Source organism: Harmonia axyridis, chromosome 4 (assembly GCF_914767665.1).
Source record: "Harmonia axyridis chromosome 4, icHarAxyr1.1, whole genome shotgun sequence".
Lineage (NCBI taxonomy): Eukaryota > Metazoa > Arthropoda > Insecta > Coleoptera > Coccinellidae > Harmonia > Harmonia axyridis.
In genome coordinates this window covers 13313193-13333969 of record NC_059504.1, presented here as the reverse complement: position 1 = coordinate 13333969, position 20777 = coordinate 13313193, and the positions used below count along the sequence as shown (strand labels likewise).

General features: G+C 36.4%; 2 protein-coding genes across 2 annotated transcripts in view; one reads left to right on the top strand and one right to left on the bottom strand.

The window, feature by feature from the left end:
* The window catches only part of LOC123677607 (biorientation of chromosomes in cell division protein 1-like 1), a 198353-nt gene that overhangs the window by 36191 nt on the left and 141385 nt on the right, over positions 1-20777 (top strand). The window contains exon 2 of the mRNA XM_045614240.1: positions 20273-20402. Within this exon, the coding sequence (XP_045470196.1) occupies positions 20273-20402 (130 nt within the window). The remainder of the gene's footprint in view (positions 1-20272; positions 20403-20777) is intronic.
* Positions 4677-6635, bottom strand: LOC123677611 (MFS-type transporter clz9-like). Its single transcript, XM_045614247.1, has 2 exons — positions 5957-6635; positions 4677-5867 (listed from the first exon to the last, which is right to left on the bottom strand). The coding sequence occupies exon 2, from the start codon at positions 5752-5754 to the stop codon at positions 4954-4956; it is 801 nt and encodes a 266-aa protein (XP_045470203.1). The 5' UTR covers positions 5755-5867; positions 5957-6635; the 3' UTR covers positions 4677-4953.

Here is a 20777-nt window from a genome sequence, read left to right as displayed (position 1 = left end):
CGTCCATGGACACACAATTTGTGGTCGATAGGGCTGCAAGCCAAGAGCTTCAACTTTACGGTAAACTGTACGAAAGGTTGTATTACGTTCTTGTCTTCGAAATTATTCATTGGTCATTAATCTTGTACTCGAGAATCGATCTCTTGATGCCATTGATAGAAGATGGTGGCCATGAACTTCATTGGCCTGTCTTGGCCGTCGACTTCCTCGTTTACTACGATCTTGATTCTTCTTCAGACCATGCTTGCTAACATCGCACTAAAGAAGATTGGTTACGATTAAGATATTTAGCAATTTCTTTGAAAACCACTTCAACTTTGATCACACTCTAGACCTAAAGAAAATACAACCAAAACCAATAATGATATCGAGTATACTGATATTTTGAGTATATACCAGAAAATTTTGATTGTAACAAGTGAAACACCACATTTTTCTTGGCTTCTATATTATTTTGAATGGAATTTCAATTAATAACAATCTTCAAATCTTTAAATGTTCCTGCCAAGTTTGGTCGAGAAATTTCAACGCCTTCTTGGTGTTTCGGAAGGAATTGGCTACATTCAAAATTGATATAAATTCAATCAATTGAAATTAGAATCTTCATTGATAAGAAAGCTTTGAATTTCATTTAATATATCGGTAAATTTCATGAGGAATACAATAAATTCCCTGATTGTGACATGTAACGCCAAAAAATGGACTTGTCATCCACTGACAGCTTCAGATACACATCTTAGACGAGTGTCAACGCCATGTATTCTATGAATCTCGTTTAAGACACACGATAACCAGAACTGCAAATCTCAGCAAACCAAATCCTGTCATACTCAACAATGGTACAAGCCTAAGAACCACACCTAAGTAAAAGGAATGAATCAAGCGAATTTCAACAAGGCAGAAATCATAATAAGCGAAGGCTCAGGCTCCTCGACACCGACCTAAGAGCTCTCAATCCCCCAGTGCTGAACAGAGGTCGGAATGAATCTCGACTTGAGTGTCTTCGTTAATTGACGATGCGTTCGTTGGAGATCTGCTCCAGAAGGAGGAGCACAGAAAAGGAGGGGGGGGGATGTATAGGAAGGTCGAAAGAAAACGTCGGGCCTTCAGATTCAGACCGGCCGGCGTAATTGCTTCGACATTAGGGACTTGATTAATCATGCCACGGATTTACATTTCCCTTTATTGCAAACAATTTATGGGAAAGGGTGATTATTCCCGGTGTCGTGGACCGTTCACGGCTTCGAAATGGGAATAGATGGGAGGCAGGAATGGGATTCAGGTATTTTTATTGCGGCGTTCTTGCGGAGCCGGGGAAATATTGAAATTGTACGTGATCTGTTGGGAAGACCTCCAGCAGACATTGTTCTGGAATGTTCTGCGGTAGGTCTTGGTGAAGATTAATTGATTCAACACTTAGAAAGATCTATTAAACGATTTATCAACCTTTCTTCGAGATATTTTATTTTTGAACGATATGGATATCGAGACCGTTGCTCTTAGCTTTAATGATTTTTTTATGTTACATTCTTTATATGGATGTGTGTGAAGTTTCATTTCAATCTGCCAATTCATTCTTTGTTCATAAGCCATTTAGTATAGACTTGTCACAGTACAACAATTACAACTTATGCCAAACGGAAAAAAAAAACAAATAAACAGCCTATACGACCTGAGTTTGATCTGTAGCTATGAACCCTTATTAGCAATCATACAAGGGTATCTTCTACAACATTGATAAAGCCTTGGCTTGGATCTAAAATTGGCTTGCCTAGAAGTGTATTAACTGGGCTAGCCAGTGTGTGTTGAGCTATTTATATGTTTGTATGCCCAAGTTCCTCAACACTGCAACGATTTTGCACTCTCCTAATGTATGTTACCCCACTGGAATTTGTGAAGACGCAGTAATTTGGCAATTCATCGTACGTGGTTGGTGGTCGATGAAATTGCTGGGGAAATATTGAAATTGTACGTGATCTGTTGGGAAGACCTTCGGTTTCGCGGAGCAGACATTGTTCTGGAATGTTCTGCGGTAGGTCTTGGTGAAGATTAATTGATGATTCAACACTTAGGGAGACCTATTAAACCATCTATCAATCTATCTTTAGGTTATTGTATTTTTGAACGATATGCATAGGGTTGTTAAAAAGTTTTGCGGTTCGATAAGAGAGAGCGTTGATATTAGCCTAAATTATTATTTTTTTGTTATGTTACACTCTTCATATGAATGTTTGTGAAGTTTCATTTCAATCTGCCAACTCATTCTCTGTTCATAAGCCATTCAGTATAGACTTGTCACAGTACAACAATTAGAACTTATGGCGAATGAAAAAACACAAATAAACAGCTTTTAAGAGCTGAGTGGGATCTTAAGTTCTAAGCTAAGCTTATTAGCAATCATATAAAAGTATCGTCTACTACATGAAAAAGTGCTTAACTTAGATCTAAAACTGGCTTGCCTAGAAGTGTAACTATTGGGCTGGTCAGTATGAGTTGAGCTATTTATATGTTCGATTTCGATGTCGAAGTTCCTAAACACTGCAACGATCTTGCACTCTCCAAATTTATGTTACGCTACTGGAATTTCCAAAGACACGGTAATTTGTCAATTCGTCGTAAGTGATTGGTGGCCGATGAAAACGGCTACGGCCTAACTAGATGGAGAGATAGAGATAATTTTCTGGAATATTTAGATAATTAAGACTTGAAACGCAGATACGTTGTTTCAGCCATTACAACTGAATTTGAGATTTCATATTCAATTTAACGGCGAGAATTGTGTTTGGATATTCGCACCTTCCTTGAGATTAGATAATTAAAAGGGGAAACCTCCCCTGGGATTGGAAAATCACAAAGAGGATTTTCCAAGGGATTGGAATTTTAATATAAGAAGAAGAACCTCTCTTGGGATCGAAATATCGTCAAGAACAACATTGCTTGGTATTTCGAACAAGAACCTTTCATAGATGGAATAGTACGTACGTCAAACAAATCTTGTTCCTGAAATCCCTCCTCATTTGTGGTTCTATTTCATTCAATCCGAAAGCTCAGGGAATCTGTGAAACCAGATTCAAGAGTTTTGTTGCCAAATAAGCCAAACCATCCCTAGAATTTTGTGTTAGGATAACCGACAGTTCAAACGTTGCGTCAACTACCAAATTTCTTACTAGAAATACGGATTTGGTAGTGGACGCACAGTTTTACCGTCGGTTATCCTTCATAATACCGACCCTTAGAATCTCATCTCGACAATTTTTGACAATTGGACAATTGTAACGTTACAACACTTCCTGTTATTATTTGTATGTGCACTTTATCTTCATAACACTCCTCAACATACATATAGACCGATCATCTTTCAGATTTAATCGAGTTATGAACTATTTGAACTTTTGAAGACAAAGATGCAAAGACCCCTTGTTTTTTTTGTCAATTTTTAATTCCTCTCTGCCGATATCTAATAAAAACTATCTTTTCACTTTCCATTAACGTGATATCTCGGTGAACACACAGTGGCAGACCAAATGTGGATAATAATGAGAATTTTGGAAACTGAGATTCATTATTTTTCCATACAGAATAACTGGTCAATTGAACAAAAAAGCGCTGTGTTTATCTCTCACGGAGTTGAAAATACATATAGACAGTTAACGAGAGTTTCTAATTAAATGGCAAAGGTCATCTTTCAGATTTTATCTAGTTATGAACTATTCAAACCTTTGAAGACAAAGATGCAAAAACCTAGTTATTTTTTGAAATTTTACTTTCCTCTATCCTGATATCAAACAAAAACTATTTTTTCACTATCCATTAACATGATACCTCGGTGAACCCACATTGCCAGACCAGTTAATATTGAAAATTTTGGAAATTGAGATTCATTATTTTTCCATAGAGAATAACTGGTGTCAATTGAAAAAAAAACTGTGTTTATTTCTTACGAAACTGATGCATCATTGCTTCATATTTGAACGACTTCAATTTTTTTTCCATCAACCAAGAGACACAGAAGACTTATCATTGGCAAACTGCGAGAATTACCAACATCGATCAGCACGCTTGACAATGTCGTTTCTGATGTCAAAAACTCGGCCGCCTGTTCAATGTTTCAAACGGAAACCTTTGGCCCGCTATTTATTCAAACCAGACTTTTCCGGCCCAGATAGAATCGGATGCTGATGGAGGTGGCCTACAACTACCGGGGAAGATTTATGGTGTTTTCCTCAGTTTCAAGACGGATATGCAGGGCTGGAGCGTCCAGAGAAAAATTGGACAGAGGGGAAAACAACAGGTGTTCCTGGGATAACAATATGCCAATGCCTCAATCGAAATAATATTTCACCAGGGACGTCTGTTTTTCGTTGTGGCGACGATAGATGGCTACTACAGAGGTGGAAAAATAAATGCAGAATGCTTTTTTAATGAATTCTGGGATGGAAGTTTGCAGTTGAAACTTTTGTGTTGAGATATGGTGAGTATTCACGGTATAGAGGATCTTTTCAGATGGTTTTTTTTGTAGGACAATAAACGAACAACTTGAAATTTATAGGGGTTTCCACTAAGAATGATGCAATGGATATAATGGCAATACTGTATTTTTTTTGACATTTATGTTATTTGTTTTCAGTAGGTTATGCATTCATTCATCGAAAGTTGTAGGGGAGACCGGGGCTAGTTGGCCCATTTTTTAAACTTTTTCCTTTTTAAGATGAATTAATTGAAATTGCTTAGTGAGCAAAACTTAGTTAAAATGCTTCAAGTTTAGGCTTACCTAAAACACTTCAAAGTAATTTGTAATTCAAATGTTTTCAGTGTAATAATTAGTTATATGTGTTGATGTCAAGTGGGCCAACTATCCCCGGGTTCGGGGTAAGTTGGTCTTAGGTCTGGGGTAATTTGCTCCATATGTAAGATGCAAGAAGAAATGAAAAATCAATAATTATATTATATTAATTATAATAATTTTGGAGTACAGGCTAATGGCAAAGCTTCTTTGGCTAACTGTGGAATATTATAGATATTCATTGTTTTTCCAGGATTATTTGTTATCCAAGCATCTGCAGCTGTATTTATGTATTTTTTGAAGGGGCCATAAACGCTTCGGTCCAGTGGCTGCAACTTGTGGCTGCAGTGAGGAGGAAATGACAGAACTATCACTCCATGTTTTTTGAACAAATCTAGAGCTTCGATCGAGAGATGTGAATCATGATTGTCTAAGAGCAGAAGTACAGGTTTATCTTGAGATGCTCGAGAATATTTAATGAAATGTTTTTCAAACTTTATGAAATTTGCCTCAATCATCCACCCAGATCGATTGCTGTCTCCATCACTACCTATTGGAGCATTTTGTAGAAAATAATCTCGAAAGTTGACCCGCGGAAAGACATAAAAAGGAGGAATGCTGTTTCCTGCAGCAGAAACAGCAAGAGCCATCGTCACCAGAGATCCCCTTTCAGCTGATTTAATTCTTCCAATCTGTTTAAATCCTCGACGAGCTATTACCTTGTTGGGTTTTTGCACTGTAGTTATTCCAGTTTCATCCATATTGTATATATCAGACGGGAGAAACTGGTATTTTCTCAAAAATTTTTTCAAATTATCGAAAAATTTTGAGACGTTTGTCGGATTGAAACTGGATGCTCTGGCTTGACTGGTGGCTTCCGGTGTCCTTATAGAAAGAGAAGAATTCCTTTTTATAAATGCTGTTAACCAATCTTCCCCGGCCATTTTTTTTTCCAACCAACTTTTTGGCATTTATAGCAACTGCGTACTGGAAAGCCAATTTTCTGACTTCTCTCGGTGATAAACCGTAATATATGTCTGCTGCTTTCTTCAGGTAGATGCTCTTCTTGTTGCCGAGGAAATACCTGTAACGGAAATTTTAGTATGTACTAATACTTTGATGATGAGCACTTGATAATAATATTGATTAAAAAAATTGTCCATCTCTATATACCTGCCGATATTTCACATATCCAACTTCAATTTCTTCTTCCGGTACGTTGCCTTCACTTCCACCGTTCTCTATGAATTTGTTAACATATCTTGAAAGGGTTTTTCTAGGAATGTTGAAATCGAGAGCTGTTTTCCTAACTGATTGTTTTCCCTTTACAACTGCAGACACCGCATCCAGCATGACCCCCTTCGGTGTTTTGCCTCTTTCTGTTTTCCTTTTATAGGTACGCATGCTTCTATTTCCTGAAAAATAATAAATTAAATTAATCTTACGTTTCGGGGCAAATTCGCCATATGGCCAACTTGGCCCTGTTTTCTTTGGCCCACTTGCCCCAATTGACATCACTGCCTAAAGGACTTTCTACTTTTTCATTCAGATGGATTATATCTTTCAATTAAGATGTAAAATGTAGACGAAAAACCCTCCAATCAATATAAATATAAAACATAAGAAACAAACTCACCTTGAGTTCACAAACACAGTAAAACTACAAAATAATTATTTTACCACGAACACTCGCCAATGGAAAAAATTATGTACGATCTCTGTAGGTATTGTTACGAGACTAACGTGTAATGCAGATGTTTCGGAAAGATGTTTAACACATTCCTTATGACTACTAGCGCTATCTGACGATATGGATAAAAATAAACCCGGTTGCCTAACTTACCCCTATGGCCAACTAGCCCCGGTCTCCCCTATGCTTCAGCAATTTTGAGGAATTGTTTTATCGAAATCAGTGCTCATTTGTGAATACTGAGAAAAGTTTGAGAAGAATTCGAACAAGGTAAACAAGGTAATTCTTGAACGGAAAAGCTTGGAATATTGAAATTTTGAGAGGGATTTTGTGAATATGACCGTTCGAAATTGCGGTTCATCCTCATTTCAATTTCTTTCTCGATAACTTTTAAGTACCTATTCATTTCAGGGTTTGTTTAAGTAACTTCCTCTCTTTTTTACGTAGAATTGACTGTAATGATAAAAACTATAGGTTCTAATTTGAATATCTTGAATTTTGATGAATTTAAGTTGTCCAAGTTCATAATCTTCCGAAAACACCTTGTGATTTTTGGTTCAAACCGCAAACACTCTTATAATACTACGTATTTGCAAAATGGAAATAGAAAAAAATTTTTTTCGAAAAAAACATTTTCTGTCGAGATATTCAAAGAAATGTGAGTCCTCATCGACAAAATTTTTTTCATAAGAATCCCATTAACTCATGAAACGTTGAGTTTTCACCCAAGGTATGGCGTATTGCCAAAATTACCATCAAAAAAGCTATATAATGATGCAATAACATACTGGGTGTGCCATTTGAAATAAGGATGTAGTAGTCTGTTGTTGAGAGTTGTTGAGATCTGAAAATATTTTAGGAGAAAGGTCATTGTCTCAAACCCCAATATGCAAAGTTTCAGCCCAAAATTATGATTAGTTTTCTATAAACGTACAATAGATAACCTTTTGACGGTGAATCACCCTGTATATCAATATTTATTCCTGTGGTCCTTAGAGTGCATCAATTAACGAGCGCTCGAAAGCTCTAGTGTTTTTTTTCGATTATATTTGGACTTCGTCTATTCATTTAATCACACATTTTCACTTTCAAAAAGAATCGATTCTTCTTCTTGAAAGCCGGTAAAAATGAAAATTCTCAAGAAGCATGGTGAATTTGAGGAAACAATTTTTTTTTGTCAAAATTTCATTCCAAATTTCTCATCATATGTAAATCCTCCACTTCAGTGAACCTTTTCATTTTATTAAGTGTAATGATGATCTGGATGTCATTTATCAGGGAAAAATATTTCGAAAATCAAGAGGTAGAGGTTAACGCCCCTGAAAACAGAATAATGTTCCATACGTATCGATTATTTTGACTCAACTTTCGAGTGTACCAATAGCCTTTTACAGTTCCCAATTATTGTTTAGAATTCACCAGATCCATACAATGTATTGAGTTTCAGATAAATATTATATCAGGATTAATTTAAATTTAAACACCGAAGGATAATAGTCTACATAGAACTTTGTTTGGAGCTAGATAATGGAATATTAGTCAATATCAAAAACTATCGAACTAACCAAAGTTGATTAGATTATAATGGACAACATGGGTTTCACAATAATAATAAATGAAATAAAATATTTCGACTTGAAATTTTTCCATTGCTCTTTATTTTTATTCATTTTATTTCATGAATCGAGAAGGGAGACATCATATTCTGCTAAAAAACAGCAGTTAAATGTAGCTCATTCTATATGTATACTAAAAAATTAGGAAATTTATAAGAACCTCATTATTCAGGCCATTTTCAATTGAATATTAATTGTTTGATTTGTTTCTGAGTATTTCTGACAGATACAATTATGCTTTCTCCGGTTTACCTTACATTTTTTAATACAATATGTATACAAGTAATACGATTTCTGTATACATTCAGGAGGTAGTAAAATTCTTTTTGTCCTCGACCTAACCTAAGCAAACTCTATAATGTTGAGATTGTTATTTCAATATGGTAGATCCTTTTTATATTCACAAAGAAGCATTTATATGGATATTAATTCTTGAAAAACTAACGATTCCCTGAATAAAAATATCTCAACCAATATTATTCTCTCAGAATCAATGAATCCTTGTCTACATATTCGAAACAGGAAAGTCTATTAAATCTCACGATACCATACCGAATAAAAAATCCCACTCAGAATGAAATGGCTCTATCATGAACGAGTATCGGGGACAATTCAAAACCACTAAGTGATATCTAAATTTCCTCCAGAGCCAACAAGAATGCCTCGAACGTGCCATGAATCTGAATCAGAGCTCAGAAAATGTTTCCACATCGACATTACAGACGCCGTCGATGATCCATAACATCAGAAATATGGAATTGGGCCGTCTTCGTCCTACTAGAAACTGCCACGCGGCTGGAAACTCAACAATGAGATGGATATGGAGCAAAACTACCCCGTTATTTATTTCGTCATTTCAGAGGGTGACAGCAAACAGATTACCAGGGGCGGCGAACTTTCAATGCTCGTTAAATCTATAGGTATTTTTGAAAGGCTTAGTCACGTTCAGAGGCTGCTCAGAAGTGCGTCCGTTAAGTTTCTTTCAAGTTTCAACCGACATCCATTTCAGTTATGGGGCTACCTTCATTTAGGAGGCTGCTTTTCCCTCCTTTTTTATTGTGTGTGCATTTTACGACATCTAGGGCATCTTGGCCCAGACTGGCGAGAAAGGAAAAATAAGGGTGAAAGTTTGAATGTTCCCCTTGCTATTTACTGCAGATTTTTATTGGTTTCTGAATTAGGTTTTTCATTTCGTGGTTTAGTAGGGTTTTTTAACAAAGGTCGACAGAGAAATATTGTTGTCCTGGAATTTGCGACAAGTTTGCCTTATAATGGTTCAAGCTGTTGTTGGAAGTTTTCTATGTTGACTGAAGAGTCTTTCTCCTCTAAATAATGAGTTTTCTGAATAAAATATCACAACGAATTCTCTCATTGCCAAATCAGTTATTATTACGCAAACGATCTTCAATCATGAATTCAATCAGAATCAATAAATCCCTACCTACATATTCAAAAGAGAAAAATCTATTAACTCCACCATATGACATCGCATGAAAATAGTCTTACACAAAACAAAATGGCTCTGTCATGGTCGAGTATCGGGGACAATTCAAAACCACTAAGCGATATCTAAATTTCCTCCAGAGCCAACAAGAATGCCTCGAACGTGCCATGAATCTGAATCAGAGCTCAGGAAATGTTTCCACATCGACATTACAGACGCCGTCGATGATCCATAACATCAGAAATATGGAATTGAAACGTCTTCATCCTACTAGAAACTGCCACGCGGCTGGAAACTCAAGAATGAGATGGATATGGAGCAAAACTACCCCGTTATTTATTTCGTCATTTCAGAGGCTGACAGCAAACATATTACCAGGGGCGGCGAACTTTCAATGCTCGTTAAATCTATAGGTATTTTCGAAAGGGTTAGTCACGTTCATAGGCTACTCAGAAGTAGGTCCGTGAAGTTTCTTTCAAGTTTCAACCGAAATCCATTTCAGTTATGGGGCTACCTTCATTTAGGAGGCTGCTTTTCCCTCCTTTTTTATTGTGTGTGCATTTTACGACATCTAGGGCATCTTGGCCCAGACTGGCGAGAAAGGAAAAATAAGGGTGAAAGTTTGAATGTTCCACTTGCTATTTACTGAAGATTTTTATTGGTTTCTGAATTAGGTTTTTCATTTTGGGGTTTAGTAAGGTTTTTTTAACAAAGGTCGACAGAGAAATATTGTTGTCCTGGAATTTGCGACAAGTTTGCCTCCTAATGGTTCAAGCAGTTTTTGAAAGTTTACTGTGTTGACTGAAGGGTCTTTCTCATCTGGATAACGAGTTCTTTGAATAAAAATATCCAACCAAAATAATTCTTTCATCGTCAAATCTATAACGATTACGAAAATGAAGTACCATCATAAATTCAATCAGAATCAAGAAATCATTGCTTACATATTCGAAACAGGAAACTCTATTAAACCTCATGATACCATACAGCATTAAAAAATTCAACCCAAAACGAAATGGCTCTATGATGAACGATTATCGGGGACAATTCAAAACCACTAAGCGATATCTAAATTTCCTCCAGAGCCAACAAAAATGCCTCGAACGTGCCATGAATCTGAATCAGAGCTCAGAAAATGTTTCCACATCGACATTACAGACGCCGTCGATGATCCATAACATCAGAAATATGGAATTGGACGGTCTTCATCCTACTCGGAACAGCCACGCGGCTGAAATCTCAAGAATGAGATGGATATGGAGCAAAACTAACCTGTTATTTATTTCGTCATTTCAGAGGCTGACAGCAAACAGATTACCAGGGGCGGCGAACTTTCAATGCTCGTTAAATCTATAGGTATTTTTGAAAGGTTAAGTCACGTTCAGAGGCTGCTCAGAAGTGCGTTCGTGAAGTTTCTTTCAAGTTTCAACCGAGATCCATTTCAGTTATGGGGCTACCTTCATTTAGGAGGCTGCTTTTCCCTTCCCTTTTTATTGTGTGTGCATTTTACGTCATCTAGGGCATCTTTGCCCAGACTGGCGAGAAAGGAAAAATAAGGGTGAAAGTTTGAATGTCCCACTTGCTATTTCCTGCAGATTTTTATTGGTTTCTGAATTAGGTTTTTCATTTCGGGGTTTAGTAGGGTTTTTTTAACAAAGGTCGACAGAGAAATATTATTGTCCTGGAATTTGCGACAAGTTTGCCTTATAATGGTTCAAGCTGCTGTTGGAAGTTTTCTTTGTTGACTGAATATATTGTCTGCAGGGTCCTTTCCTTTGAAATAACAAGTTAGTGCAATATATATGAAATCAAAATTGATGATACCCTATTCATTAAAATTCTCATATGTAACAGTCTAGTTCTTCCAATCATCAATAAAATTCTTCTACTGCTCCATTGTCATCAGAAATAATAAATTATCAAAATAAAAGTGGAATTTTGATCATGAAATTTCTGAACACTGCAAACTGGATATGAAAACAGCTGAAAATAAATTGGGCAAATGTCCATAACTGGCCACTTTGATGAGCAGACTTCTGACTCTGATCTTCAAGAAAGGAAAGCCAAGGCTCCACTAGATGCTGTCAGATTTTTGCTGATAGGACAGACGATTTGCTTGGAAATTACAAAGCAGAAAATAAAACGAAATGTAACCTCGTCTAATTTCACATTAACACCTGAAGTAGGTAATAACTTGTTGATGTAACTTGACTTTTGAGTCTTCGGCAAACATAAGTGGTTGATCTTTGAATAAAATTAATTGAATATCGGTGCAACCGAATCTGATCTCTTTTGCTCCAATGTTGTTTCCCACATCTGAACCAATATTTGAACTGTTTTTCCAGAGACTGATAAATATATTCATTGAATCCCAAAACAAGCTCATCCAATTTTCTCAATATGTCTACCTAAGACATAATAAACAAACAAATCCTTTCAATCTTTCCGCAACACAGCGTAAACTTGTATTGGCTTGAACCCCATTTGCATAACTGAAAATTTCCTTCGTTATATGTTAATTTCGAACGTATTGCTTCTTCGAGCGACTGGATTTTCTCCTCAGTTAACTGCTCAATACCATAGAATCTAAATAAGGTCCCGAAAATAGCTATCCAATATTCAAATATGTTGATTATACCGATACGTCTTATTAGGAATACCTTCAGCTTAATCGTATTCTCAGGAAAGAGATATAGGGTGATTTACTTGAGATAATATCCTGACCCTGCGGTAATTTATAAGATAATAGGGAAATAATATTGGGGTTCTTTATGGACACATTCATCTTGAAACAGATGTTTGACTCCTCCATAAAAAAAGCAATCCAATTTTCCAGGAATGATCAAATATTTACGTGGATGAAATATTAAAATCTGCTGAGGATGCCCTGCCCTGGAATTCGGTGTTGTACATCTGCAGCGAAGAAGTTTACCGAGAACTGTAATAGGAGGGATATTTGTTCAGAGAAGAGGGATGGTCTCAAGAGTTTGTCTGAACAATAAATTTCAGGTATCAAGCTGTTCATCTTCTTGCTGTTTTAACGCGCTCCATAGGGTGTTTTCAACGTTTACTTGTCTCTCGTTCCAATGAAGATTTTATATTGAACTATTTCAGCTCGATTACTATTTGATAGTTGGTCATGTTTGAAACAAGTTATATATTTTCTATTTTCTTACTTACAATGCAATTTGGTATTGACAATTTGAGGATTTCCTTGTAAAGGGTGTTTTTTTTTCGAGGTATATAACTTTAAGTTGGCATTACTGTTCAAGACGGCGACTGATTCAACAGCTGTCAAATGATTTATTCTCAGTTTAGTTTAGCAAATCATCTTGAATAGACTCACGTCTGAACAACGCTTGCAAATAGTGCAAATGGGCCCAAAATGAGATTGTCGTTGTTCCCGATTTTCATAAGCGAATTTTGTTTAGTGATGAAGCGCACTTCTGGGTGAATGGCTACGTCAACAAACAAAACTGCCGCATTTGGAGTAAAGCTAATCCTCAGTTATATTAAAAATAATCCCCAATAAACGTATTCTCAAGTGTATGTCGAAACACCGTTACATCCAGAAAAACTAACTGTTTGGTGCGCTTTATGGGCTGGTGGAATCATTGGTCCGTACTTCTTCAAAAACGATGATGGCCAGAACGTCACAGTCAATGGTGATCGGTATAGAGCCATAATTACTAACTTTTTCATTCCTGAATTAAACAACCATGATGTCCCGGAGCTGTGGTTCCAACAAGACGGCGCAACATGTCACACAGCTCGTGCCACAATCGATTTATTGAAAGACACAAATGTTGGTAAAAGTCATCGAAAATTGGACGTCCAGATTGGATTACATCCGAGCCAGCCGTGGCGGTCATATGCCAGAAATCAAATTTAAAATGTAATGCCAAAAGATTATCTTGCGGATAAATAAAATTCATGTCAATCGAATAATCCATCGTTGTTTGCAATTTAAAGTTCTATAGCTCTAAAAAAAACACCCTTTATAACTGCGCAGTTCCAAAGCTATTCAAGTACATCTTATGGAACAAAGTTTGTATTGTGAAAATTAAATGAGTCTATTTGATTAAGGCAATATAATATAAATATCAAAATTATGCAAAAACCTTCACTATTTAACACATCTTTTTGCTATGTACCTTTTCGTCGAATGCTCTCAAATACCTATGGTGAGACCGCTATTAGTGAAAGAATGTGCCGAGTATGATTTCAACGCTTCAAGAACGGTGATTTTGACATCGAAGACCAGCATGGCGGTGGAAGAGAGAATTTTTTCGAAGATGCTGAATTGAAGACATTACTTGATCAAGACTCGTGTCGAACCCAACAAGAATTGTCAGGATCATTGGGGGTGATCCAAGAGCAAGAAAATTGGGTGCAGTACGAGTTGAAGCCGAGAGATGTTGAACAGCGTTTGTTTGCTTGTGAACTGCTTACAAGGCAAAGACAGAAGGGATGTCTGCATCGCATTGTGACTGTAGACGAAAAATGCTTGTATTATGATAATCCCAAGAGCATAAAATCATGAAGATATACCGGCCATGCTTCCACGTCCACGGCCAAACCGAATATTAACGGTTCCAAGGTCATGCTCAGTATTTGGTGGGATAACTCGGCGTAGTGTATTATGACTTGTTAAAACCGACTGAAACGAACACAGGCGATCGTTATCGACCGCAATTAATGCGTTATATTATGAATCATAAATGTTAAACCAGTTTTTTTACAATAAAGCCTCGAATTTCGGAAAAAACGGCGAAAGTGGCCTATGTAACTTGAAGAAATACCATCCGTATCGACGTAACGCAGTGATAACTGATTCAACCCTAATGAATAGGGGTAAACATCCGATTCAAATTTTCATTAACGTAATCCATTATTCTGCATTTCCCCCAGGCAGAATAATCACTCTGATAGTCATTCCCGTGGATATATCTCGACCACAGAGTTGTGTAGTTACCTCATGTCTACTGCCAGATGTAAACATCCTCAGAGTACTGTTATATTACATTAATTAGATATATCTGTGTTCAGTTAGGTATTCATTCAATTTATTGTTTCCACAGTTTAGTTTCTGAGAATCACAGTTGGGACTGATTATATTGAATGGAATAGAAGATAATCAGCATGCTTAATTAATCGAATTAATATGGAATTGGCAATTCTGAATCTGATAATGTTATATTGCATGCAGTGAACATGCATTTATGTCTCGTTGTCTTGTTATCAACGTTCTGTAAAGGAACACCAGACTCGAAAGGTAAACCTGGAAGCATTCTACTGTCTTTTATATACCCTTCAGCAACAGACGTAGCCTTCCAACGAACATGACATGTCAGCGTAGTAATACTGGCTTCAGCTTCTTCCAGAAGAGGCGGAGATTGTGACCTGTATATTTTTCAGGATTACAGAAACCCAAATATTTCACCATGATACATGGGCCTTTGCCAAATGTGTTTTTCGCAATTGGAAATCGGTTGTACAGTACAGGATGTCCCAAATTAGATGCTCACTGAGAGCATCTTGAGAACTACATACTTCCTCACTACCACTAGTTTCTTGTCCAAAGCAGATTTTAATTTGGCTAGTGATGGCCAGGCATTCCGTTATCAGGTGTTCGAAGTTTTTTCCTCCTCCCCAAAGAATCTGCACTTGTCCTTTTTAGGCTAGACTCATTTTCATGGGGTGTCTTCTGAGGTGACAATGCATTGTAAGGAACCCAGTGAGCAAGTGTAGTAGGGAATCCAGTGAGGAAGTGTACATTTTTTTGCTTAGATCTAGATACTTCCTAGATCTCCTTCTGTAGGTACATTTGACTATATCACAGAAATGTTCTGGGTCAATGAGAGGAGTTTGTGCTTCTTTTCTGGTGTGTTGCCTCTTTATTTCTTTTAATGCCCGAGTTACCAGGAAACTGAACTAAAAAGACCTTGTTATTCTTACTTATTTCGTTAGGTTTCTTCGGCACTCCAAAACCTACATAAAATATTTCGCTATATCTCATTTGTAATAGTCTCCAACTAGATTAATTTACACATATCTTTCTTTGCAAATATGTAAATCTGTAAAATCACTTCATCATGTCTCTCGTTGTATTGGGGCCATTTGTCTGTTAATGCTCGGCTCGAACGCATTAATTGATTTCGATAACGATCGCCTGTAATTGTTTCAGTCGGTTTCAACAACACATAATACACTACGCCGAGCTGGTCCCACCAAATACTGAGCATGACCTTGGAACCGTGAATATTCGATTTGTCCGTCGACTTGGAATCATTGCCGGCATTATCGTAATAAACCCATTTTTCGTCTCCAGTCACAATGCGATGCAGAAATTCCTTCCATCTTTGCCTTGTTAGCAGTTGTTCACAAGCAAACAAACGCCGTTCAACATCTCTCGGCTTCAACTCGTACGGCATCCAATTTCCTTATTTCTGAATCATTCTCATGACTTTTAGGCATTCTGAAATGACTTGTTATGTCACTCCTAATGATCCTGCAAATTCTTGTTGCGTTTGACACGAGTTTTGAAGTAGTAATGTCTCCAATTCTGCATCTTCGAAAACCTTCTCTCTTTTACCCCCATCCTGGTCTTCGAAGTCATTGTTCTGAAACCACTTTCGGCACGTTCTGTTGCTAATAGCGGCCTCATCAAAGGTATTTTAGAGCCATCGATGAGCCTAAGCCGCAGATTTCTTCATATCAAAGCAGAAAATTAAATACTTTCACTGTGATAGTAATTAACTTGTATGACATAAAAGTTCATATGGACAGACCACAGATATTTAGAGATGTTAATGCTCTCTTAGAAATTGGACTGGACTAGGGGTTGAACAACTATTCCAAGCAGCAAAAGACAGAAACCAGTTCAGTCAAGTTGTCATGGAGATAGCCCACGCCTGAAGACAGGCACGGCACCGAAAGAAGAAGAAGAAGAATGCTCTCGGGTGATAACCTCTACTCCATGTCCTTGCTACATAAATACCTATCTCGAATTGAAGGATATTACAGTATAAGTTCAGGGAAACTAATAAATCATATCAAGATTCTAAAATTTTACACCTCAATGATTCCCCTCTGTGACGATGCCACATCTCCCACATTATCCCTAGATCTACCGAACTCAAACCACCCAAACCTTCTGCAAACTTCGTCGTCCCAAATTATTCCATCTCACAATCTGCCATTCATTATTCCCGGTTTTACCAGATTTAGTCGTTCCCATTTCAGACGTCAGACCTGATAATGCAGTGTGAATTACGACCCCGTTTTAGACTCTATTAAAATCGTCGAGAAATGGGTGCAAAACATTAAAATATGCTTCTAATTATACCTTCCCTCTGCCAAGAGAGAGGGCGCCTCTGACGTCTCGCGACCGTATATCTTTGCGCCCTAATGATCCACTGAAAGATACGCTAATGGTTTCCATGTATCAGGTCTTTTTCCGCGTAGGAAGCAGAAAGACATCCTGTGTAAGCGGTTTTGGTTGGGGAAATGAATATTGATGATATGGTGGGGGGGTCACAGCAGAAAAATTATTATAGGAAATTGCAAGAATTTCCGCTCTGTCTAATTCTATGGTTGATGGAGGTAATTTTGATGTGAAAATGAGGAAAGTACTGAGCCAGGAGTTTTTGACTCCTCGTTCATTTGCCAAACCCTCCTTGGAGATCATGAACGAGAGCACAAAAGCTTCTGACTACTTCAGTGCTTACTCCATATTTTTTCTATAAACTTCTGGAATTTTTTATGATTCTGATGCTATCATAATGAGAATCATGATACGTAAATAAATAAATCAATAAAATCTTTAAGAGGCTGGAAATTGTTGTTCTTCATATAGATAGATGCAAATTTTTGTATGGGTCTGTTGTCACTGAAATATTAAATATTTTTATATTCTTCTTCAATTTTCTATAGTTTCGATAAAGCTACCTGAAAGAAATACTGCACAAATTTTGTTATGGTAATTGTATATGTTCTGGTTGAATGTTCTATGTTATTCATCATGTGATCAACATGATATTTTTCACTCAATTCTGTCTGTTCTGTTGTCAAGTATATACCTCTAATTTTTTTTCGATATTCTTCTTGAGTCGACTAAGATTTTGGATGTACAATGATACATATAATTTGACAGAGTGAACAAAAATGGAGCGAAATAAAATTTTATGAATCATCAAAGTTTTGAATTGTTGTCTTGATATTGATAATGGATTATACGGTAGATAGTTAATTGGACTGTTTCCATAATCTTATGATGAAAACAGCTCAATAAACTATCTAACATTAAAGTTTTGGTTCACAGATCACACTTTCGAACTGTCCATATACGAGATGTTCCGATATTCTTCTTGAATTTTCTATGATACTTGCTGATCAATCAACATATAGATAATATTGTGAGGTTTAAAATTGTTATTTTGCATAAAAAAGATTTTTCCGCAATAGAATCAGCAGTTTAGAAATTAACAGAAGATCAAGATAATTTTAATCTTGTATGGAAAATGTTTTCGAGATTGATTTATTGCAAAAACGAACTAACTCAATAACATTAAAGAGAAATGATTGAGATAATATAATTCCTGAACTGAATGAATTACGAGTACCCATATTGTGACTTTTATTGTACTCAAACATCATAATAATTAATTAACCTGCATCTAATATTCGAGTTCAAATAAGTTAAAGTCCAGCCCAACTGGTTTATTTTATTGCTGTCCTGGAAAATAGATCAACAAAACTGACCACACAGTTATTAGATATCGAGAAACAATATATGTATAGATCATATTTCTACTGATAAATCATTAAAATATTCTATCAAAATCTGAAATTGAGGGTTGAAATACGATCATCAAAGTTTCATTACACATGAAATTTTATGTAAGCTCATGATCAAATTATGGCTCCCATGAAATCGAATTTTCTGCAAATAATCAGAATATCTCCCAATAAAAATGAAATCGTCATTTCATTCAATTCAATTATTGCTCAATATTTCATATATTAACGATGCTTATTGGACTGAAAATCCAATATCTTTAGGTATCAAATAATCCAACTATTGAACAGATGATCGAGCTTTTAGGTTCACAATACAAACAGTTGGTAAGTGGAAATTCCAAGAAAGTGTGATGTTCCAGAGAGCACGCAATAAATATAATTACAAGAATTCTTCGAACCGAGTAACACGTTGCCAACAGAGTTCAACGAAAAAAAAAAGGAAATGGTCAAGCTTCCGAGGAATCGATCTGGGGTGATCATCGTTATCTATGTTGTCTATGACTGCGCGGGTTAGTGTCATACGGTTTTTTTAATGGGAAATAAATTCTGATGTTTCCCTGAAGATAGCAGATGAACATTTGAAATCAATAATCTGATTTTTTTTTATTATTTTCTGAAAGATCCTTCTCAAGAGGTTCAATTAAAGGGGAAAAATAAAACCATCAAAATTTTGCGTTTCTCAGATGATTATGCAATGCAACGGTAGTTTTGCGTCATCGAAACTTCCCACGCTGGAACAACAAGAAGAGGTAACCAGAAAATATCGATGCTGTAAGAGTTGCTTTCGTACGAAGCCTCAGGCAAATGTCCGATGGGAATGTTTCCAGCTGATTCTACATGAAGTTTTAAACTTTCATCCTTATAATTTTGTTCAAGAAAAACACAGCTGAAATTTCATATTAGCCTTTGCGGAAGAGATATAAGATATCAACCTTTTAATGATAATGTAGAAATCTTGTTTGTTAGTTTGAAGTTGGTTATGAGTTAACTCAAGCTGAACTTAGTCTATAGACTAAATATTTATATGGCTTGTAGTTTAGTACACTCTATAACTGTTGGAAATAAAAGTTGTTCACATCAATAGCCCCAATTCCGGCCACAAACAATTATAAATCATGCCTAATTCTCAAGATCGACAAGGAATCGACAAACTTGGGATTTCGTCAACATTATAAGATACAGCAGCATTATAATAATAATAATAATAATGACTTTATTTTCTCAATATACATAAGTATTACAAAGAGGAACATTTATTAAAGTCATATCTTCATTGAGAAAAAAGGGGAAGTCCAGGCTTGAGCATCTATAATTCAATAGGGATGGCTCAATCCTGCTCTACTTAACCTATGCTCAAATCAAATAAATCTGGAATTTAATACGTTATTAAAAATTATTTCAAGAATTCAACACGTTTGATTCAAATTCCGTGATCTGTCAATTTTCGTAACGGCTAAGATAAAATAGAAAATTCACTAGAATGTATAATCTGAATTATTAATTGAATTTCGACAATATTCCACAAAACTTGACTGAAATTGTGAAAATATCGTCTAATACTCATTGCGGAAGGCAATTCCAACACTCATTCGCATTCGTGTTAGAATAGGAGCTCATTCTGCAACTTGTTTTAGAATATAGTATTTCCTTTAGTGGAATTTCTGACAATTCCAAACAAATATGAATTGTAGGGCATGATATTAGTGAATGAATAAGTAAATAAATAAATGAACGAGGGCTCAAACGCACTTCAAGTGATGTTAATAAGTCGAGATTCATGTCAGAAAAACGTAGGTGCTCATTTAATTCTAATTTCACTGTTTCTTTTTTGTTAAAAAAAAACTCTTACACCACGCAATCCCAATTAAGCAAGCATCGATATTCCCCACATGCTCGAACAAGATAAATCTCTAACGACCAAAATTTCCTGTTTGCAGGTGAACATCAGCAACACGTGGATGCTACCGGAAGAGGATTTTCCGGTGTTTTACCGATACTTCCGAGACCGCATATCTTGGTATGAGGCAGATGCAGTGTGCCAATTCCACCATGCCAACCTTGTTACTGGTAAGTGGTCCGGATTTCATTAGCACATCATCCTTGACTAATGCGTAGTCGCCTGCGTTGCTTCTGATGCCGACGCGGTAATCTACTTTACTGGCAATCTGCTCGTTACGCTGAAATTCGATTCTAACGTTGAAGGGGGAAGGGGTTTCAGGGTGAGATACGACATAACGATGGAGATGCCTTTGATGGTATTTATTATCGAAATTAAAATTCCAGATATTGGGGAGTTAGAACATAGGAGAGTAAGAGTGCTTTTCATTTATTCGAGAGACAAGTTTAGGATGCCGTGCTTTGGAAAGAGTTTCGAAGAGCTAGTTGTTTGAAGAAGCCGTTTCAAGGAATGTGGTTGGCCTTGGTCAACAATTATAATAATAA

Coding starts and splice junctions, on each gene's coding strand:
- LOC123677611 (XM_045614247.1), bottom strand. CDS start 5,754: ATGCCAAAAAGTTGGTTGGAAAAAAAAATGGCCGGGGAAGATTGGTTA.